The sequence below is a fragment of the Drosophila biarmipes genome, chromosome X, assembly GCF_025231255.1.
Source record: "Drosophila biarmipes strain raj3 chromosome X, RU_DBia_V1.1, whole genome shotgun sequence".
NCBI classification, from domain to species: Eukaryota; Metazoa; Arthropoda; class Insecta; order Diptera; family Drosophilidae; genus Drosophila; species Drosophila biarmipes.
Genome location: NC_066611.1, coordinates 25,461,481 through 25,482,619, shown reverse-complemented (window position 1 = coordinate 25,482,619; position 21,139 = coordinate 25,461,481). Strand labels below are relative to the sequence as shown.

Sequence of the window (21,139 nt, the reverse complement as noted above, 5' to 3'; positions counted from 1 at the left end):
ACTGCATAATTGGCAGAGTCTAGCGTGTTATAAAAGAACTAAATCATTTTTAAATTTTTACAGTGCAGCGATCTCTCTCAGCGTATCTCCCAGCCTTTTCGGCAGTCTGAGCTTGACGCCGTCATGATTACGATGCTGTGAACACTCGCCACCGAACCTCAGACCACTGTTGAGCCCGGCTGTGCCCACAAGTGGGAGGGGGAGGGTGCTGGCTCGGAGACAGAGAGAGCAGGACAGAGAGAGAGAGAGAGACGGCTGCTGCCCGGCAACTGCTAATTGGCATGGCTAAATGCTGATGCATCGCATCCTCTGCCGCGACTCCTGCTGCAGTTGCCGTGCATCGCCTATCCGTCCTGCCGCTGCCCACGCACCCAGAGAAGAGCTGAGCGGCTTCGTACTCTTCTTCCCGCCGAACCACACCGAACCGAGTATTGACCTAGTTCCAAATTTTTTATTATTTCGATACATTATGGGTAACTTTAAACTTAACGCTGGAATAGAGCTCTGCGTAATTGTTGAAAAAAATTTCTTTTAAAATATTTAACCAACAAAAGTAATTAAATATACCCCATGCTCTTTATATAGGAAACACGAATGTGTTGATAATGATAAAAAACTAGTGTACAACTATATTGTAGTACATTTTCCTATACAAGATTATCTATTTCCTTACATTTACAATAAAAGCAAGTAATACAATTTTTCTCCGACCAGCCAAAGTACCAATAAAGTTTGTAGGAGGAGCAACACCAACTCCAATTTTTCCCAGTGCAGAGCCAACTCTCTCCGACCATCTCGCTCTCGCTCTGCCGCTTTGCTTTTACTTTGCTAGCATGAAGTGAAATGCTATAAAGCAGACCGCAACAGTTTAACAGCAGCAAGTCGCCTGCTGGCCGCGTAACAGTAAACAGTGAACAGTGAGCAGTGCACAGTGCACAGTGAACACCCCCACGAGCGGACACGTAGAGGCCAGAACAGAAAAACAAAAGCCGAGTCCAAGTTCCACTGGAACGAAGCGCACGAGCGAACGAGAGGCAAAAGAGTTTTGTTTGTTAACACCAACACAAATATTATATTGTGCTAGCCCGAAGAGAACAGCTGAGCAGAAGTCTTCGGCACTTGCTGATATTTACCCACCCAGTGTGTGTTTGAACGTTCTTTTTGTTCCTGTGTATCTTTGAATTCTCTGTGCTGCCCTCCTCCACAAGGAAAAGTGTTAGAATTAGCAGATCATCGAGTTATCCGTCAGATATTAATAACGGCCTGCAAACCGGCAAGCGAACCAGCCATAAATCCACCTGTAAGTTTTCATCAACAAGTGAGTAAAGTCTCAAGTGACGATAAAATTGATTCGGATCCCCAAATATATTAAAAAAAAAAGAAATAACAAAGATCACTGAGAAACAACAAAAACATACTGTGAATTTTCCGTGAAATATGCTATTTGTTCTTAGAAAAACGACATCGTTTATAGTTTGAAATTTAAAACTGCATATATAAAGTGATTTAGTGATTTGGCTGAGTTTTAACCACAACTCGAGGGATATTTAGAGTTTTCGGTTGCATATTTCTCCATGTGCACGTTCTTCGGTAATCCTATAATCTCCATCCCAGCAGCCGGATGATCTGAACCCGGCACCAAATTGAGTTTTGCCAAAGGTTTCAGCATTTTTCACGTCGCTTTATTTTTATTTAACCATCAACGGGGGAGCAGAAAATGTTTACCAAATTGAGTTATACATTTTTATGATGTGCTCATGTTTTTTCTTCGCCCCCTCCTTGCTTTCCAGGCCGGGGGTCCGACTCTGGAAATCTGGGTGCTAGTCCGGATTCTGTAGCAGGAATGCACTTAAAGTTCTGGCATTAAGGCGGCTCAGACTTAAGCAGCTTAAAGTTCAGTAGTGATTCCCTGCTACTAAACAATTCTGATAAACCATTGTTGAAACTTCTTAAATATTATTAGAGATTTAGTAGATCTATGTGCATTGATTTTTCAATGATTAAAAGTTCTTGTATCAATAAAAAGTACACTAAAAGTACAGTGATTAACTATTATTTTTCTTATATAAATGTTAGAAATAAACCTTAATTTCAGAATTATTCACTTATAGTCTTCAGCTACGGTCCTAGGAGAATTAATTAAACCTCCACTTCTTAATCAAAGCGTGGTTTATAATTTCTAATTATTTAACTAAAAGCGAGAAAGCCTGCAATTCAAAGGCAGCAGCTTCTTGTCGTCGATAGAGGAGCGCTGCTTGTTGCCAAGGATACGAGGCTCAAGGTTTTGCAGAGGTGTTTCCAATGCATTCCTGGCAGCACACAAAGCTGGCGAACTGCTGGCTGACTTTTCCTAATTAACTGGCCCGGGACAACCTGTTGCATATTTGCGAGGGGCAAACAAAGGAATCACCTGTGCCAGCCCCACCACTGCTTTCTGGCTCGCAGATGATATGGGGGTTCGTGTCGGGTTTTGGTTTTGGGATCGGGGGATGGGGGATGGGGGATGGGGCTCTGAGAATGCATTCAGCTGGAAAATTGATGGTAGATCTCGCAGCAGTTTGATTCTCAATTGAATCAACAGTTATAAGCTGCTTACGCGATTTCGCGACGATAGCCGTATAATTGTATCGCTTATGCAATCGAAAAAGACTTGGTACAAAGGTCTAACAAGAGGCGGGAATCTCGACAGATTCGTACTCGCAAATAGTTGTACTAATTCCTTGAAAAATTCTATTTCACTTTTCCTTGTCTTTGTTTACGTAACTTCACTGAGAGAATAGTTGTCCTGGGAAAGGCCTGCCCTTATCTAATAAATTGTCAAGCTAGCTGTGGTGAAAAATTAAAAGTCAGGATTTTAAGAATTAATAAAAATTATAATTATAAATATAGAAAATAGAAAACAATTTGCCAAAATATATTATTATGGAGTCAAAATTTGGTCTCCTAGCTTCGGAAGTTTGTGCCCTATGCTGACTTATAAAATAATAATAATAGGTTTATTTATGTGATACCATAAGTATAAATGGAAAACCCATTATTGTGTTCTTCCAAAATCACTTCTTATATAACGATAGCTTCAAGGGTCTACTTTGGATTCTATATACTCGTCGTAGGAATTATTTCTTTTTCCCCAGTGAACCTCTTTTGTAGATCGTGTGTCAGACACTTGTCTTGTTTGACAGCACACCCAAGTGGAATTAGCATTTAGGGATTGAAACTGGAACCATTGGCCAGTTTGCCCGAGGGCATTTCTGGGATTGGTTTTGGGTTTCACTCGTAGTACCCGCTGACTGCATTTCCCAGCACCACTTCACTTCTCTTGAGCCACCTCTTTAGTTCACGGAAGGCACCACTTGGTGGGCGTCGGGTTGAAGAGTACGTGAGTTTATTCGGCTCAGCCAGAAAAAATCAAAGACTCGACCAAAACAAAAAAAACAAAACAAAATAAAATAAGTGCCTAGGAATTGCCTGCAATGTGCATTAAACGCTTTGCATAGGAAAGCGACATGGACATGGGGGATTGCTGGGCCGGAGATTGACATTCCCAGTCCCAGTCCCAGTCCCAGTTCCATACCCACTCCCAATACCCATTTTCACATTTCGAGTAACACAAAACACACATGTGAGAATGTGCCGGGTGTTGGGATTATTTTGTGGCCGGGCGAGGGCCGAAGGCAATAACAATCATTCGAAATGCGCCTTAAAATAGCAAGCCCCGAACACGTTGCTCATAATCTCGGATGCAATTGAGTGCTGCCAGCCAGCCACATGAATGATAACTTTGTGCAGACCCACGGGAGTATTAATAGCCATTTGTAGACTCTATTGAAACCAAGCATGACGCTGTTTTGCTGTTCTTCTTCTGCTGCTGTTGCTGCTGCTGCTGCTGCTGCTGCTGCTGCTGCCTACCAACCAGACCCAAAAGAACAAAGCCCAAAAAAGAAACACCTAAGCCGCAGTCAAACTTCAGTGCATGGAACACTTTCCTAGGGAGGGATAAGTGTTCCATATAGAATTCTAAGTTATTCTTATTAAAAAGAATTTTTCAAATTCAATATTGCTTTCTAAAAGTGCAAACATATAAATTGCCCATTTAAAACATTATTTATTTACTTAAGTATCTAAAAAGGAGTGTCTACCAATTACCCCATGCGTGACGAACGGTTTGCGTTAGCGAAGCCCAACTGTATTTCATGGTGAACTAATGCCCAGAGATTTTTTCCCACTCTGGTTTGGTTTTATGCGTTTTGCAGTTTATTTACACCAGCTCCACAGTAGTATCAGGCGCCATTTCTGGGATGAGAACGCGGAAAGGAAGAGAAATACACAGGAACCTGGGATTGGGGTTTACGATTCGAGGCGTATACAGTACACAAATGAGCCCTAATTGGACACCTTGAATGCAGTAAAATTTGCGAACAGAATCGAAGAAGACTTTCCCTCACAACCGTTGATCTCACTGAAAACCGGTTTTACCTATATGCACATACAAATCATTTCCTCTAAACTGCGATTTTTGCGTAATTTTACTGCCAAACGCAAAGTACGCTCCTAAACACGACAATCCGTGATTGTTGACAGTGTTTTCAACCGGTTAAAATGAGGAAACCTTTTAATACAAAGTCATTAAGTTCAAGGAAAGGGCGTTATAAAAAATAAATGCATTTCATTCATCTCTAGACATTAAACTTAAAAGCAGCGTGAATTTATTTATTTGGGCTTCTCTCTCGTACTAAATCATTTGATAATAGAGATCCCCACTCAGATCAAAGCAGAATCTGTTCTCATCGTAATCTTCTGAAAGAGGTAAGCTCTTCGTGCATTATCCTAGTGATAAATGATATCTACATGGTCTGAATATGTGTGTGATGATTATAACATTATTTATACACTTCTTGGGTGAGATAGAATTTAATTTCTAAAAGCCTCTGTGCACAAGTGCAACGATGTCTAGGTTCCACGAGTTTATATATATTCTCCTTTTTGTTCAGCTGAAAGTTTGGAGCTCTCTTACATTTCCCATTAGCAGCGAATCAATTACGCTCATATCTCTAGGCTTTAATCAATTCTCATTGACACAATTTAATTGAGGCGTTTGGTTGGAAAATGAAACGATCTGAGCGACAATTCGTTGACGCCTCTCGCAGACCTATGCACCCGCCAGAGTCTACACACACCATATATGAATGGAATAATCATATGTTGTATATACAATTCGATTCCGCTTATTACACACAAAGCAACCCGATTAATCTCAATTAGGGGCCAATTGGCCGAGCGAAAATGCTGGAGAAAACTTCCGTTGCGTGTGGAAGCACTTGAAGAAAATTGCAATTGTTTTAAATTTTTCTAAATTGAAATTAAAGTCTGTAGAGGTTTGATTACTTTTCATTAAGCGCCTACAAGTTGGCTGCAAATTTGTTGTCTTTTTCAATGTGTTCGGTATTTCAGTAATGTCAAAAAAACTATATATTTTTGTTTATTACTTATTTTTTAATTATTACTTTATTTGGTTTTTTTTTCCTCAGTGTATCAATGGGAAGCTTGTTCCATACTTGTTCGCCCATTAGCTACACCTGTCCCACACGCTCGCTCCCCTGTACTTTTTTCAGTCCGTGTGCCTGAGTGGGCATGTCGTGAACTTGAGAAGGTACAAATGTTTTCCACATTTGTCTTCTGGCTCCGCTTGGTCCCGACGGAAGATAACCGAACCGGCGATCGAACCTAATCAATAGTGCCGCCCTCGAGGGCCTTATCTATCCATCTATCTATCTGCCCGAGTGAGTCATCAGTCACGACCAATGGCAATTGTTCGGCGATAAGGCTTGGAGAGCGACAAGCCCGCGAATTGGCGCAGGAAAAAAAAGAGGGAGATTCGATAGAGGTCACATTTACTTGTGTCATAGGTTATAACCTACCAAGTGTTAAACATCTTATTTTGGTTACGTTACCAGTGGCCTTCAATGTTTCAAAGGCAGCGTAAGCAGGTTTCGCAAAAACGGCACGTGTTTTCCCCAATGCTTATTATCGCACCCGCAGGTATCCGCATTGATTCTTATCTGAGCAATGCAAACAGTATTTGCCAATCCTTGGGCATTCGGCGGTACGCCTAATCGGTTGTTCTGTTCTGGGGCCTCCGATTTTATTGTGTAAGCTGTGACTTTGTTTGGTCGGCCAACACACTCGGTATTCCATTTGCTCTGGCCCTTGCCTTATCGTGCACAAAGGTAAAGTCATTCGGCGACAATAAGCCCAAGGAATCCCTTTGTTTATGGACTTCTTCTGGGGCAACCTGATTTAAATGCAAATTTACAGGTACAAGGCCATTAACTGTGGCCAGGTGATCCGAAAATAGAGTCTAGATGGTATATTTTATTGTGGTGGCAAATCAAAAACGTGTGTTTAGCATGATGGGGTAAATTCTTCGAATTTAATAATAATGTGAAATTCTTATTTGTCTTCTCCCCCCGCTAAGTAATAACCAACTTTATCGCAGAGCATGAGTGTTTGTTTTCCAACACAAAATTGTTGTCCATGCGGCATGACTGCGCAAAATTCTATTCAGTTCGTAAGAAAACATCGGCGACAAATTGCGAAAACCGAGCACTCAGATCAGCACTACTGCCCCACGGTTCCCGAAGCCACGAAACCGGATTGTGGTGGATCGGTAGATAGCCCGATCTCCCTATCGCTTCGACATGCTCGATATTCCGACTCTGAAACAACTTTGCCTTTAAATACACTCTCTCGATAGTCGACGGGTATTATTCGTTTTGGAACTGTCATGCAATGAGTTTGCATGTCGTACAGTTAATGAGCATTTATTCATAATAACCGTGGATCAGTTTCTGTATGTTAATAATATAGCGGTTTCATTTCAATGCTATCCGTTCGAAATTTTTATTAGAAACCAACACACGATTTTTGCATAGTTAATCAATAATTTTGCATTGCCTACAATTTTGTACATCCTTGGCCATGCTAAAAGTTTGTAAAATAGGCCGAATTCGAAAACTCCTTTTCTGGAATATCCAAAAATATCGCCAGTGTTTACTTTGTTACTTTATCTTTACTTGTAAGAAATAAATATATATTGCTTTTTAATTACGACAATTGCCATATAATCATATCACAGATTAGATTTTTGTTAGGAATAGCATAGGTGTAGTTTAAAAACATATGTTTTGCCTTTGGGACACATATGTTTCCCAACTTTTCTATAGTGTATTCCTGCATTCGATTTTGTCTCAATCGCCGGGCTCTCTTCCAGTTTTTTCTCCGTTGATCAATGGCTTGGAGTTGTGAGCCTGTTAAGTGCCATCGTCAGGGGATTTTCTTGTTTTTTTCCTCGTAACCCTTCCCTGAATCCCAGACTTAGTTTCAGACTGGCTGCGTCAGCGGGCGGGCGTCAATTTATGGCACGCTTCGATGAAGTTCAATGGCAAACAAAGAGTACGATGACGATGATGATGATGTCGGGGGATTGCGGGGGACTGATGTCTGAATGAAGACATATCCCCAGTTGGCTGGCTGCACCAGCTGCTCGTCCTCGCATTATCGATGCATAAATAAACGAGATGCCATACGATCGTGCTGCGATCCACGTTTCGCCAATCAATGGCTATGCTTTTATTTTTAAAACTCGTCTTCTGATTTCGAACGATGACAACGATGATGGTGCAGTCTGGTGGCTTTTACACGGCGCTCCATTCTTGTCCGCAAAAATACACCGGCTAAGAGATTGCTCTTCGAGATCATCAAATTGCATGCAGGTTCTCAGCGAGAAGCGTGCCTTGCATGCATACCACAGAGTGTATGTACGTGGTGTGTCGCACCCATTATGGGAAATCGAAAATATAAATTACGATGGCAATATCTATGATAGACCTCGCCCCATCCATAAATGCCTACGACTGTCATATAATGACTCCAACAATTCAGCTATCTGTTGCGATCCCAATTAGCAATTAGAGCATTATCTTCACCTCTACCGCCGCAAACCTCTCTAAAGAGTTTTTAAGGGTGTGCCATCGACATGCGTACTGCAGACAGGGGGAAATTCTTTGATAATGCCGATGGGGTTTCACATCGACAGCTTTCCCCTATACCATGTAATTTGGAAAACCGGCGGATATGTTTGTCTCAAGTGGTGCTCATTTGTAACGCCATCTGAAGTTTGCCTCCTTCTGAGTATTCCATTTATTTAACACTTTACACTTTTAAGTGGTGAATAGCATGGAAAAACTAATATCGAACTTTGACATTTTTTACTGCAAAAGTTCAGATACTAGAAAACTTACTTGGAAATGTCACACTTGCGTTGCATATACAAGTAAAACATACAAATATATCTCTCCAATTAACAGTTAAGGAAAATTATATTCCCTTACAAATAAGAAAAAAAATTCAATAAAATCAGAAGGCTAAGAAACTTATAACACAAACAAAAAACAAAACTCCACCCTATCTGAATTGCAAGGCGGCAGCATCATTAATCAACGTCTTTGCACTTTCAGGATCAAATCGCAGCACAATGGAGAAATCCAGCTTAACGGAGAAGAATCGCACCCATGTGTACAACGACACAACGAAGCCAAAGAAGCCCAAGCGTCGCGACAAGAGCGATCTGGGTCCGGATTTTGTGGCGCCCGACGGAGGATGGGGCTGGGTGGTCTGCCTGGCAGCCGGCCTAAATAACGTAAGTGGTTTACACATCGGTACAGATATGGAATGGGTTACAATAGTCTTCCCATTTCGTTGCAGTTCTTCCTTTTTCCGGCTCTGCAGCAATATGGCCTAATCTACAGGGTGCGGATGCATTCCCTGGGATTCGATGCCAAGCAAACAACGACCATTGTGAACGTGGTGATGGCTATCTCCTCCCTAGTGGGTGAGTTTGACGCGGCTGCAATGCAAGCGTGTGTAGACACACTTATTGATAAACGCACTGTATTTTAGGCATTGTCAACGGGGCCATGTTCCGGCGGTTCACATTCCGTCAGGTGGCCTTGACAGGCACCATCTTGGCCTTCTTGGGCATCTTCATGTCGGCCTTTTGCACCACCTTCTGGCAGTATATCTTCTGCCTCTCCGCGGTTTATGGCATCGGTTTGGGCCTGGCCATGGCAGCCACCTCACTGGCAGTCAACACGTACTTCAAGCAGAAGAGACGCCGCGCCACGGGTTTCTCGTGGACAATCACGGGTCTGGGTCCAATACTCTTCCCCCAGGTGTCCACCTTTCTGCTGGACTTCTACGGAGCTCAGGGTAGCATTCTGATCTACGCCGGCATAGGCATGAACGCTGTCCTCTGCGCCCTTACACTGCAGCCAGTACTATGGCATGTGAAGAGGCCGGAAAAACCAGTGGTCGCCGCAATCGAAGGAGTTTCCGAGACGGAGAAACTACAGCCAGAGTTGCTGGAGGCCAATGGCAATCTTTTGACGCACAGCAATGACCCATGGAAGGACTACGAGTGCAAGTACTGTCAGTATCAGAAGCGTGCCAAGCGAGGCATTTTCTCGTCACAGTACCTCTTCAACGTTGATGATCCCGAGAGACCTGGCTATGAGATCACCGAACCGGGAACTCCGATGCTGGCTCGTGCCAACGACGGTTGGTTTGGCTCGAAGATTTCTCTGACCTCCGAGAATACGGGAGGAGCTCGCTATCGCACTCGCCAGGCCCTGATGCGTCAGGTTTCCTCCAGGAGTCGTGAAAATCTCGATAGAATGGAGCAGAATAGAGATGATCAGGGTGCGGAAAATTTGCCAGCTGCTCCCTTGTACAAACCGAACTACTTTAATCGCGAACGCGAAGACATGGATCGTTATGCCAGCAAGACGAGTGTATATTCGCGTCCTGGTCAGGAGGAACTATTGCGATGCACCTGCGCAGAGGACAAGGTTCTGCTGCAGAAGACCGCCGAGTCGCTACAGGTAGACCTGTTAAATAATCTGGCTGACGATATTGCCGAGGAGGAGGCCAAGAAACGCATGACCTTCTTCCAGAAGGTAAGCAAGTTCTTTGATCTGGACCTCTTGCGCGATTTTACATTCGTCAACTTGGCCGTTGGCATGAGCATCATGATGTTTGGCGAAATGAACTTCTCGGTGCTAACTCCATTCATTCTGAACAGCTTCGGGTACACGGATCAACAGATCTCATTGGTCATGTCTCTGCTGGCCTGCATGGATATCTCTGTTAGGTTCCTCGCTCCGCTCGCTTTGGAGAAAGTGAAGCTGGACAACCGGGTGCTGTTCGCCTTCGGCATCCTCTGCATCGCCGTGGGCCGCGTGGTGGTGGCCTTTACTAGCTCCTACGAGGTCATAATTGGCGTCTTTCTGCTGATTGGATTTGGCAAGGGTTTCCGTACCATCTTTTCACCGCTCATCATCCCCAGCTATGTGCCGCTGAATCGTTTGCCAGCTGCATCCGGCCTGCAGCTTATCTTCAACACGATGTTTTCCTTCGCAATGGGCCCCATTCTGGGTAAGATATTCATATTCTTTAATTTATTTAACGCTGATTTATCGAACGCTTGCTTTTCTGGGAATAATTTCCAAGTAGATATCTAAAATGTACACCATGTAACTCTTGTTAAACCCATTGCAGGCATTCTGACAGAGGCATTTGGCTATGCTGCCACCATCCATACCATTAATGTACTCACCTGTTTGGCTTTGCTCCTTTGGCTAACCGAGTCCTTAGTGCGACGCATTTTGGGAAAACCCTCCAAAGGTTTGGGTCAATAGAAGAAGCAGCACTCTTTCTAATCCGAATTAGACATGTGGCGAGATTTATATACCCTCGTTGGAACTGAACTACTTGCATATGTATAGCCAACTCCCAGTGTGCGAGACCATGGCTCAATTTGAGCCGTAGACAAGTAAACCTAGTCCATACTTCCCGACTTTGACTTGTGTGTGTGCATAGTATTACTTGAGCAAGCGGCGCCGGCGTTGCCCGTACTTAAAGATACCTAAGAAACATATCTCTTAACTAGCTCATAAGACCCCTCGCTATTACCTTAATTTAAGAGCCATTTTTTTTCTTAGCTTTTGATACTCTTTCTAGACTTATTAAATATACTTAGTGATATCTTAGAAGTGTAATATTGTTCCGCAGTTGATAAATATATGTATGTATATTAGTTAAAAAATAAAAGATGTTCGTGTTTGCGGAAAGAGTTTATACACTAATTGTAAGAAGATTAAGTTCAAATACATTGCGGTTGAATGAAATGGCTTAAAGTTCTTTAAAAGTCTGATTTTGCATAAACATATAATTGGATTATGTTTTCCATACTTCGGATATTAAGGTAACAATTTTAAAGTAATGTTCCCGCGCTTTCTCACCCACAAGAACTTTTTTAATTTGTGTAAGTTCAGTCAAGTCTAGTTTCCTTCATTTTAATGTAATATAAAAGTTTTTAGCTGTTTGTTCAATTAAGGTATCTCGTCGGAGCAAATATTTGTATTTTGTTGACGTTGAGAATTGAGATATTCTTGCTATATTTACAAGTGTTTCATCAATTAGCAAAATTAAACAATTTGCGTTTAATTAATTTGCTACCTAATGAAGATGTACAATTACAATTTTAAATAGTGCCAAATATTTCCTTTTTTTTATAACATTTAAAAGTTTTTTTTTTACTTATATAAATTAACGACCTTTACGACGATCTTTGCAAACGCAAACATTTGTCTATCTGAACAATTTTTTGCCCATAATGGCAAAATACATAAAAATAAATAAATAAATGGTTGTTGTATTTACAAAAACAAATACATTGTATGATTTTATTTGTTAGCCACTCAAAGTATTCTAAAGCTAACTGAACAATAAAAGCTGCCTAGCTTTGAGAGGGTGCCCCTAAAAATAGGCTTTGAATTTTAAATGTTTAGAGGCCTGTCCATATTATTTATTTACAAATTGAATACGTTTAAACTCCGCACAACATTAAAGACTAGGTTACATATGCAATATGTATGGATTTAGACGAACATTTTCTATGCACCTTCAACTTATTTATTTCCAAATAAGTTCAAGAATAAAATAAGAACTTTGCATCTTTCAGGGCTGCTAGAAAATGGTATGCGAAATGGAACAGCTTTATGGCCATTTTTTAATTGGCCTGTGAATTAGAACATAAGCCATACTCAGTGTAGGAAACGTAAACTCAACAACATTTTTGAAACTACCAAAGAACGACTTCACGACTATTCGTTTTGTTTGATACACTATTAAAAATGTTGTACCTCTATGAAACACAAGTATTTGGTAATTTGTAAGTTCTTAGTTCCTTGCCATGATGTAATTTAGAAACTAAGTAGTCAGTTTTAAACTTTAATACATAACAATACATATGAGTTTTATTTTTACAACCACCTAATTTTCTTCCCAGCACCGTGTTTTATAACATCTCCGCCAATCGCCAACCCAGCCGATTTCAATTCACGAATAGGAGGCTTATCTTTGGCGGTGGGGGCAGGTCTTTTATGGCTCGTTCCTAAATACTTCTATATTAGATTATATGGCCGTGTCATGATCCTCGTCACTTGGACGAGAATGAAACTGCGGCTGCCGTTGTTTTATTTGTAGGTCGACACACCCACCTTGGTCTTTGTACCCGAGTGACAAAAATCAAAATGAGAAATGCCAAATTCCAAATAAAATGTACGAGGCCTTTATCAGCGAATTGTAAATGTCGCTGGTAGGGAGTAAAGGTTCCGAGTCCATATCGGTTTTATCATTACTACTATCCAAGTTCTACACTAAAAACATATCACAACAAAGTAGAAAGTAGTTTTGTTGTTCCTTTTGAATAAGTATTTTAGAGGGTATACCGGGTTATCCACAAGATCATCAAAAAAAATAAAAAATTAATTAACTTTTATGATTATTTTTAGCACTTGCACGCTCATAATCTGGCACATGCCAAAACAGAATAAAATAATCCGCCCCAGAACAGAACCTTTCACTTGCGCCTAATCCTCGATCTGGTCATGCGTCACGGGTTCCGACGGCCTTGGAGTGTAATGCAAACTGGTGACCAGTGTTTCCGTTCCAGTTTCCGTGACAAGCTGTCAACATCAGGCCCAAACCAAGGGCTTAACACGCCCATCACTTGCCAGCCAACTATGCGCATTTCCTGCAGGTAACGTCTGCTCGGAGACAAAACGCACCGTGGGATGAGTTTTATCATAGAAGCAATTGAAGTGTCACCTTAAAACTACCCAATTCTCATTTTCTTCCCATATTTTATTGAATTCGATTTACAAAACGTTTTTAATCGAATATAGCTTTACATTAGATATTTTTATTATTTACCATAAAGGTTTTGGGTTAACCTTACAGCGTTGAGTAGTGGAAGCATTGAAATTATCCTAGAGGACAGGTATTCAAAATTAAGTCTGGAGCGCACGTTTGGATATGACCCAGAACCCGCATTCCCATACTACCATGTTAAAAAGTTCTATTATTATACGTCCAATAATATGTACCTAAATAATTTGTTCAGGGAAGCTAACAAATTGTACAAAAGTAAGGCTGCCAATGCAACAATTGAAATATTTACAAAGTTAAATTACTAATGAAGTTCAAATAAAAATGACATACTCGGCTACTTTTGGAAATTCTTTTTCCCAATTAATTTTGAAATAAAAATTCGTTCCACGGTGGCGGTCGATGGCAAAATCAAATTCTAATCGCCGCCGCTATCATAATGTATTTATGAGTTGTGCTTTTTTTGCGCGCGGCGTACGTATACCTAATGCGCTCAGTATGGAGATATAATGTGTGTGTACTAATGTCCGTGGACACACATGTATGTATGTATGTAGCATGCCTATATTTGCCCCTGATAATCGGGCCTGCGACGACAAAACTAATTACAACAACACTAAAAGCAAATACACTGGTAACAAAAAATAATTCCCTTATCAAAACAGCAATAGAACGAAGTAACAACAAAAACCACAAATGCAAACAGCAACAAAAAATGAAAAGCAGCGAAGGAAGAAGAAAGAGCAGGAGCAACGCCAGAGCCAAAGCTAAAGACCAAAATAACACGCACACTGCGACAAAACACAAAAACTGAGCAAGTGAGTATCTGTGTGCATTCTGCTTGGGTGTTTAATACTATAATTCACAAAATTGTTCAGTTCAGTTCGCGCTGGTGAACGTAACGGAAAAGTCGTCGCCTGTTGAATATAATACTACGTATACATTCTATTTACTTGACTCGGCTCGCCTCGTTTCGTTTTTATTTCTTGTTTTTTTTTTTGTTTGTTTTTGTTATTGTTTTGTATCTCAACTTTACTACAGCATAACAACCAAAACAACAACAGCGGGCGAACAACAAACTACAACAAACAGAGAAGGAGGGAAAACCATTTACAAAAATAAAACGTACGGCCCAAATACATAAATATATATATTAAATAGATGTGTGCGTGCGTTAACATTTGTATTTTAGTTTAGTAGCAATTAGCACCAGAGAAAACTAAATGATACTTTTTTCTCGAAGCGCGCGCTTTCCGCGGAGACACGTGCATCAGCAAAAACATAGACATATCACACACATACGACAGCTCTACAACTATCTAAGCAAATATCCAAAATGCAAAAATCGTCGTTGAAAAAGCGTGTGAAATTCGAATTCGTACCTATAGGAAACATCACTCGTATCACTATTACCGGTAAAAATTATAGCAGAGGAATTAGATAAGCGAATTACCGTTTAAAATATGTTGAACGGTTCTTAACTTATCTAATCAAAGACTGTAAATTAAAATATTTTATGATAAATATAAATCAGAAAAATATGTCTAATTTTCATTGCAACAATAAAAGCGAAAGCGTTCTGAAAGTTGTAAAAAGTTCAGTTTTTGAATTCACCTTTATTGTTACACATATATACAAAAAACTTGCGTCAGTTTGGAAACTGGGAAACCATATATTTAATTTGCTTTGTATTCCAAAAATAGTCTGCTCTATTGTGAAATTGCGACTTATTAAGTTTTTCAGTATGTAACAAATACTTCGAGTGTTACCCGTCTAATATCGATATCGGTGCATACGTGATGTTCTCTTGCCCATCAATCAAATATCAATCAAAGTCGCTTTTCCTCTCAAACGGAGCGATTACGATTTATAGAACCACAAAACTCCGTTCCAAACGGTGCACAGTGGCTCCCAAAGAGCAGACTACTGCCCGTAAATGTTTTTATGACAACCGGGGGAGATCACCATCATCATCTCTGTTAAGGCAATGCAAATACTCCTTTATGGTGTGTGAATTGTGTACTTGGGGCGACGGAGGGGAACTCGTCGTATAATGCGGAAAGCTCTAATTATACAAATGTTTGTTTTTAGCTTTGGACGGCTTTTGATCGCCTAAACGTCTAATAACGCCAACGAGACGTCGCGTGTTAATCAAACACGTTAGGCCCTTAATATGCACACGCACACCCACTTTTTTTTTGGATTTTCAATAGCCTTTCTTTTCCGAAGCTCTAATCTTGGAAGTTTTAATTGCGCAAATTGGACGTATATTAAGTAGATCCTGGGGTATTTACAATCGGGACGCCTAACAGCCAACTTCCCTAAGAGCTAATCAAACCAAATATCAGGAAAACGACAATTGATCAACGGTTAAAGTTTACTTATACCACTTATTTAGGATCTATAAATAAACATTTTATGACGTAAAAAACACTACAATTTCATTTTATTATCAATGATTGCGCTTTCTTGAAAACAGGTGCATACCATTAAAAATTGGTGGTTCACACACTTCATATAAGGACTTACAGTTAGTCCTTAAGGTACAACATAACTGACAAGATTGCTTATTAATGACTTCTCCAAAATACCGTTTTTAATTACAATAATTAAATTATCAGTTAGTTATGTGTGAATTTATTGTGTCACTCTGAAAATATTTTATAAATGTGATATTAGGAACCCTATCACAAACTTTTTTATCACGTGTGCCACGTCTTGTTCTTATTGCCAATTTCTGCCATGTGTTTGCTGATCGATGGGCGGTTCGATCATTGATTGGCATTGAAAAATTCCACAGTTTTGGGCCATAACGGTATCCAGGCGTTTTTCGATAACGAAAGAGCTGATTCACATGGACTGAACCTCGGAGGTCAATTAGGGGCCCATTATATCGAACTGAAACTGTGATGATAAGGGAGTCAAAAGTCTGCTCCTACCCACTGTGCTTAGCATATGAATGTGAATGTTGTTTTGCTGATTGCCTGGCAATTAAAAGCATTGTAAAATTGATATTTGATCAGCGTTTTAATGGCGAGCTCGTTATGTGCAGCCCGACCTTTAGTACAAACCGTTTCCCCCTTTATACTACTAGTGTATATAACGCATATTAAGCGAAGTTTGCTGGCGAATCTTATCTTCTGCCCACAGCCCATACACCCCTGCCGATACCCATTTCCATTTCGATTCCCATACACATATGTTTTTGCAGTGGTCATTCCGCGGTTCGGTTCGGTTCGGTTTGGTTCGGTGCAGCTGCTGAACTGTCGCGAAACATCAACAACTTTTCACCCAAGACAAGAAGTAAGGAGGATAGTACGGGGGTCGAAGTGCACAGTAAATACAAAATTCGACCAATCAACCAATCATTCCTTTAAAATACATTTAGGATGTTTCTTATCCTACATCTCTAGGGGTTTTCCAGAAATGTTATAAAAATACAACCGAGTCTTAGAATAATTTTATATATTTAAATAAAATAAGAAAAACATATAATACGTTTTCAGAAGCGTCTATTTTCAAATATTCAACGCTTCGAGTTAAAAGAAAGAAGGGAAAGAAAAGAACACCTCGTTTTCTATGAGTGCACTCATTCCGCCGTTTGATGGATTTAGATACTATAGCCTTGAGTTGCGGATATAACGCTTGGTCAACAATCTAATTAGACGATATCGGTAGGCGAAGAAGTACGCCTTATCACATGGTCCGTTCTCCCGCGCCCGTTGCCGTCACCCCTCCAAGTGATCTCATATAGTACGAAAAACCCATGCCGCCAGGCCCTGACATATATATCTCAATGTTTCTGTGTCTTTGTCACGTCGACGCAAGTATTTACACGAGGAACAATCGTTTCTGGTCAGCAAACTCGCGGATACGGATTCCAATTAAAAAAAAAAGTTCGTCACTTTGCGCTCTCTGAAATGAAATTGCGGGCGCGATAAGGCGGTCCGGTCCTCTCTCGGCCGATCATTATCATCATCATTAACAATCGAACCCATTGACGTTTTATGCGTGTCGTTGTTACGGCTTTTATATAATGGGTGCTAAATCTGTATTATGTACTTAGTTGTTGCTTTTTGGCAGTCACGTTTCAGTTTCGAAAATATCTGAAGAAAAAAAAACCAAAGCTTAGCGCCAGAAGAGTGAGAGTTGCTCAAAATAACACGGGAACGATCGGTCAGTTGAGGTTTAGGCTTTCGTCCCGCCGTCTCGCGTAGCTCTGACAAAAAATAATACAATCAATTGAGCCGTAAACAGTTATTCTAATCAATTCAGTCCGAGTTCAAATATTGGTTCGTTTCAGATTTGTATAATTTATTTTGGGTCGTTCAAACATTGTGTTCGGGGTAGCAATTTTATTGATAAAAAAATTTTCATTATAGAATTTCATCAGTCAAGTATTATAAAATGATTCTAGATAAACGCAAGTCACTTATTTAGAGAATTTATTCGAATTTTTGTTGCGGTGAGAAACAAACAAATGAATACAAAAAATGCATGGAGTGAAACTCATGGTGAAATGTTAAAAAGTTGCCTCATAGGAAGCTATTGTGACTAATGAGAACATAGTTACAATGGAACTCATTGTTTACATATTACTATTTTTGTTTCATTTTCAGTTCCTTCGAAGTGGATAAGAATTTTCAATTCATTTCTTCTTTTCTTTTTATTTTAAACCTATATTTTATAAGGCGTGAAGGGTTCTTTTAGCTAAGAAAAATTTATTATGAAATCTTGAAGCACATAAAATATAGAATTGAATTTAGTCACGTATTCAAAGAAAGTAATACTAAACTTGTTGAGATCTTTAGTTCACCACCCTCTATTTTTTCATTTAAAAAACTAAGATCAAAATAATGTTTTTATCCTAATCGAAACAAAATTTATAGAGTGGTAATCACTGATTCCAGGACTTGATTGCACTTATCCATCCGTCCAGTAATGCAACAACCGTACAAAAAGCCCTCAGCGCTCAACTAACCCAAGACCCATCCAAATCCTCGCCGAAGGCGGCCACAATTCCAAGATGACCGACAATGGGAACCATTATAATAATAACAATAACAACAACAATGAGGCATCGAGACTGAGAGCACCCGAGGCTGAGCAGGCGGAGCAGCTGCTGCCCAAGAATGGATCAGCGGGCCAGACGAAGAAAGCACCTCCTCCTCCCACCCATATCCATACCCAATCCCAGCCAGCTCAGATTATTCCAGCGAAAGAATCGCATCCGGCAAAGAAGAGGCGAGACAAGAGCGATCTGGGGGAAGATTTTGTGGCACCCGATGGAGGATGGGGTTGGCTGGTGTCCGTCGCCAGTGGCGTTAACATTGTGAGTAACCAACTCTCATTTTAATCTTGTTAAATTTTCAATGAAATATTAACATTTTCCTTTTTTCCATCCTCTAGCTGGTAACGTTCGCCTTGGCCCAGCAGTTCGGTATTCTTTTCCGCGATCGTATGGAAGGTCTAGGAATCTCCAGCTCCGAACTGACCACCATCATCAACACACAGATCGCTGTGTCTGCATTTACGGGTGAGAATAGAAGGAAATGGTCATCGATACTTGAAAATATACATTTTGGCACTGCCTTTATACTCATAATTTTAAAACTCAATCTAGTGATAAGTCATAAAATTCATAATCAACTGAGTTCTACTATAATTTATATTTTGTATCCAAAGGTCTGCTGAACGGCCCGCTTTTCCGACGCTACACATATCGAGTGGTGGCCCTGGTTGGATCCGTTCTGACCTTTCTGGGCCTCTTCTGGATGGTATTCGCAGACACCTTCACCATCTACATACTGAGCTTCTCGATCCTGTACGGATTTGGCCGAGGACTGACGGTATCCGCCTCCTCCCTGGCGGTCAACACATACTTCAAGGTGAAGCGACGCACGGCGACGGCATTCCAATTCGGAGTGGCAGGCCTGGGACCGATTGTGTGTCCCTACTTCGCCACCTATATGCTGTACGAGTTCGGAGTCCAGGGAACCACCCTTCTGTTCGCCGGCGCCTCCCTACACACGATCGCCTGTTCGCTGATCTACCAGCCTGTCAAGTGGCATGTGGTGAAGCGGGATCGCGATGCAGAGGCACTGCAGCAGGTTCAGCCGTTGGCCGAGCGCGAGGATCAGGATGAAGATATTATCAAGAATGTCGTTGAGCCGGAAACCCCGGTGCTGCCCCGAGCCAATGACGGTTGGTTCGGCTCGAGGGCCTCTCTGAATAGTGTGGGTACTCGCAATCGCCTGAATTCATGGGATAAGTCGGATGGGAATGGTCATGTGGAGCTCAAGAGGCTAAGCAGTAGAGACTCGAATACTGGGCGCCAGTTCCGCAGCATTTCCGTCAGTCACAGCATAAAGGAAGAGGAGGCCTTGGGCTACCATTCGGATCATGAGGTCGTCCACCAAGGACATCCGGTCCACCAGTTCCCCGCCACCGAGCTAACCGAGAAGGAGAAACAAGAGCTGGAGGACGAGGCGGAACGTCAGCGACGCAAGAAACTGCCATTCTACATGAAAGTGGTGATCTTCTTCGACATGGATTTACTGCGGGATATTACCTATGTCAACCTGGCCGTGGGCATAACGCTGATCAACTTTGTTGAGGTAAACTTTGCCATCCTGACACCCTTTATCCTAGGCGATCTGGGCTTCAACAAGAGTCAGGTCGCCTTGGCCATGTCCACACTGGGATTCTTCGATTTGATCGTGCGATTCCTCATTCCGGTGATCACGGCCAAGATAAACCTAAGCAATCGTACCTTCTTCGTGGTGGGCATCCTGGGCATGTGCGTGGGCCGTATGTTCCTCTCAATGACCACAAACTTCTACGTAATGATGGGCATCTTTCTGTGGCTGGGCCTGAACAAGGCCTTTCGCACGGTCTTCTGGTCACTGATCATTCCCGGCTATGTGCCGCTTAAGAGATTGCCAGCGGCTGCTGGTCTACAGCTGCTCATGTCCGGCACCTTTTCGATGATTTTTGGTCCGCTGATTGGTGAGTGTAGTCCTTGATTTATTATAATAACATTTACTAATTATTGAATCTTTTACCCTCTATACAGGTCTGATCCGGGATCACACCAGCTATGCGGTGACCCTTAATCTGTTGAATGCGCTTTGCGTGATGGCCTTTGCCGGCTGGTACCTAGAAGACTTTATCCGCGCCCGCTCAAAAAAATCGCCACCCGTCAAGTCCATTGACTGATGAGATCGAACATTCAGTGCCAGCAATTCCAAGGCCAAATTGGTTCCCCACATCCATCCTAACTTTAGCAAAATGTTATTCTTGTTATCGCATTTGCCCAGTGCCTTTTTTTTATCTTATGTAAACTATATTCTGCGTGTACATTGTGTATATACTATTCGAAGTGTAGCGAATTAACTGTATTAAATATCTGTAACTGTTAATTAATATGCATAAGCTGTCAAAAAGTTAAATTAAAATCAAGTGTTTCATTTTTTGGATGCAGGGTGGATCATCAAGACAAAAAAAACGAAATACTGCAGTATTTATTGCAAGGGAACGACTAGCTTCGTGCTATTATTAAAAGAACGCCGATACTTTAGTTAAACCGATTTTCACTGGGCGTTTAAAAAATGTTTGAGTTTTAACACATGAATTATGGGGGAATATTTTTGTAAATACTGATAACGATTATTTAAAGTCACTGCGTAGCAGACTTCTGACTTCAAAAGTTCACATTTGGATTGCCAAACGCTCAGTTCTTCATTATTATGATCTCATCTCTTGTGATGCAGCAATAAAGTCTAATCAAAATTCGTTTGGCCATCAGCCTCGCAGAATCCAAAGTTCGAATTTTAACAAGAATCTTGTGACA

At 41.1% G+C, this 21,139-nt stretch overlaps 2 protein-coding genes across 8 annotated transcripts; both read left to right on the top strand.

Annotated features, from left to right (window-relative positions):
• The first annotated feature begins 894 nt into the window (after positions 1-894).
• On the top strand, positions 895-11,263 carry LOC108024237 (monocarboxylate transporter 1). 2 transcript variants are annotated; one of them, XM_044093595.2, is made up of 5 exons: positions 895-1,300; positions 8,517-8,698; positions 8,764-8,890; positions 8,959-10,491; positions 10,615-11,263. In XM_044093595.2, exons 2-5 carry the CDS (start codon positions 8,534-8,536, stop codon positions 10,752-10,754), a joined length of 1,965 nt encoding a protein of 654 aa, XP_043949530.1. In that variant the 5' UTR covers positions 895-1,300; positions 8,517-8,533; the 3' UTR covers positions 10,755-11,263. The 2 variants fall into 2 exon arrangements, with proteins under 2 accessions (XP_043949530.1, XP_043949531.1); XM_044093596.2 differs by lacking the exon at positions 10,615-11,263 and having other exon boundaries at positions 8,959-10,013; positions 10,139-10,339.
• A 2,911-nt stretch (positions 11,264-14,174) lies between these two features.
• Positions 14,175-20,744, top strand: LOC108024247 (uncharacterized). 6 transcript variants are annotated; one of them, XM_050886014.1, is made up of 6 exons: positions 14,192-14,223; positions 14,329-14,412; positions 18,198-18,619; positions 18,697-18,823; positions 18,973-20,295; positions 20,363-20,744. In XM_050886014.1, exons 3-6 carry the CDS (start codon positions 18,314-18,316, stop codon positions 20,503-20,505), a joined length of 1,899 nt encoding a protein of 632 aa, XP_050741971.1. In that variant the 5' UTR covers positions 14,192-14,223; positions 14,329-14,412; positions 18,198-18,313; the 3' UTR covers positions 20,506-20,744. The 6 variants fall into 6 exon arrangements, with proteins under 6 accessions (XP_050741974.1, XP_016949618.1, XP_050741971.1 ...); XM_050886017.1 differs by having other exon boundaries at positions 14,175-14,412; positions 18,177-18,619; XM_017094129.3 differs by having other exon boundaries at positions 14,176-14,412.
• The last annotated feature ends 395 nt before the right edge of the window (positions 20,745-21,139 follow it).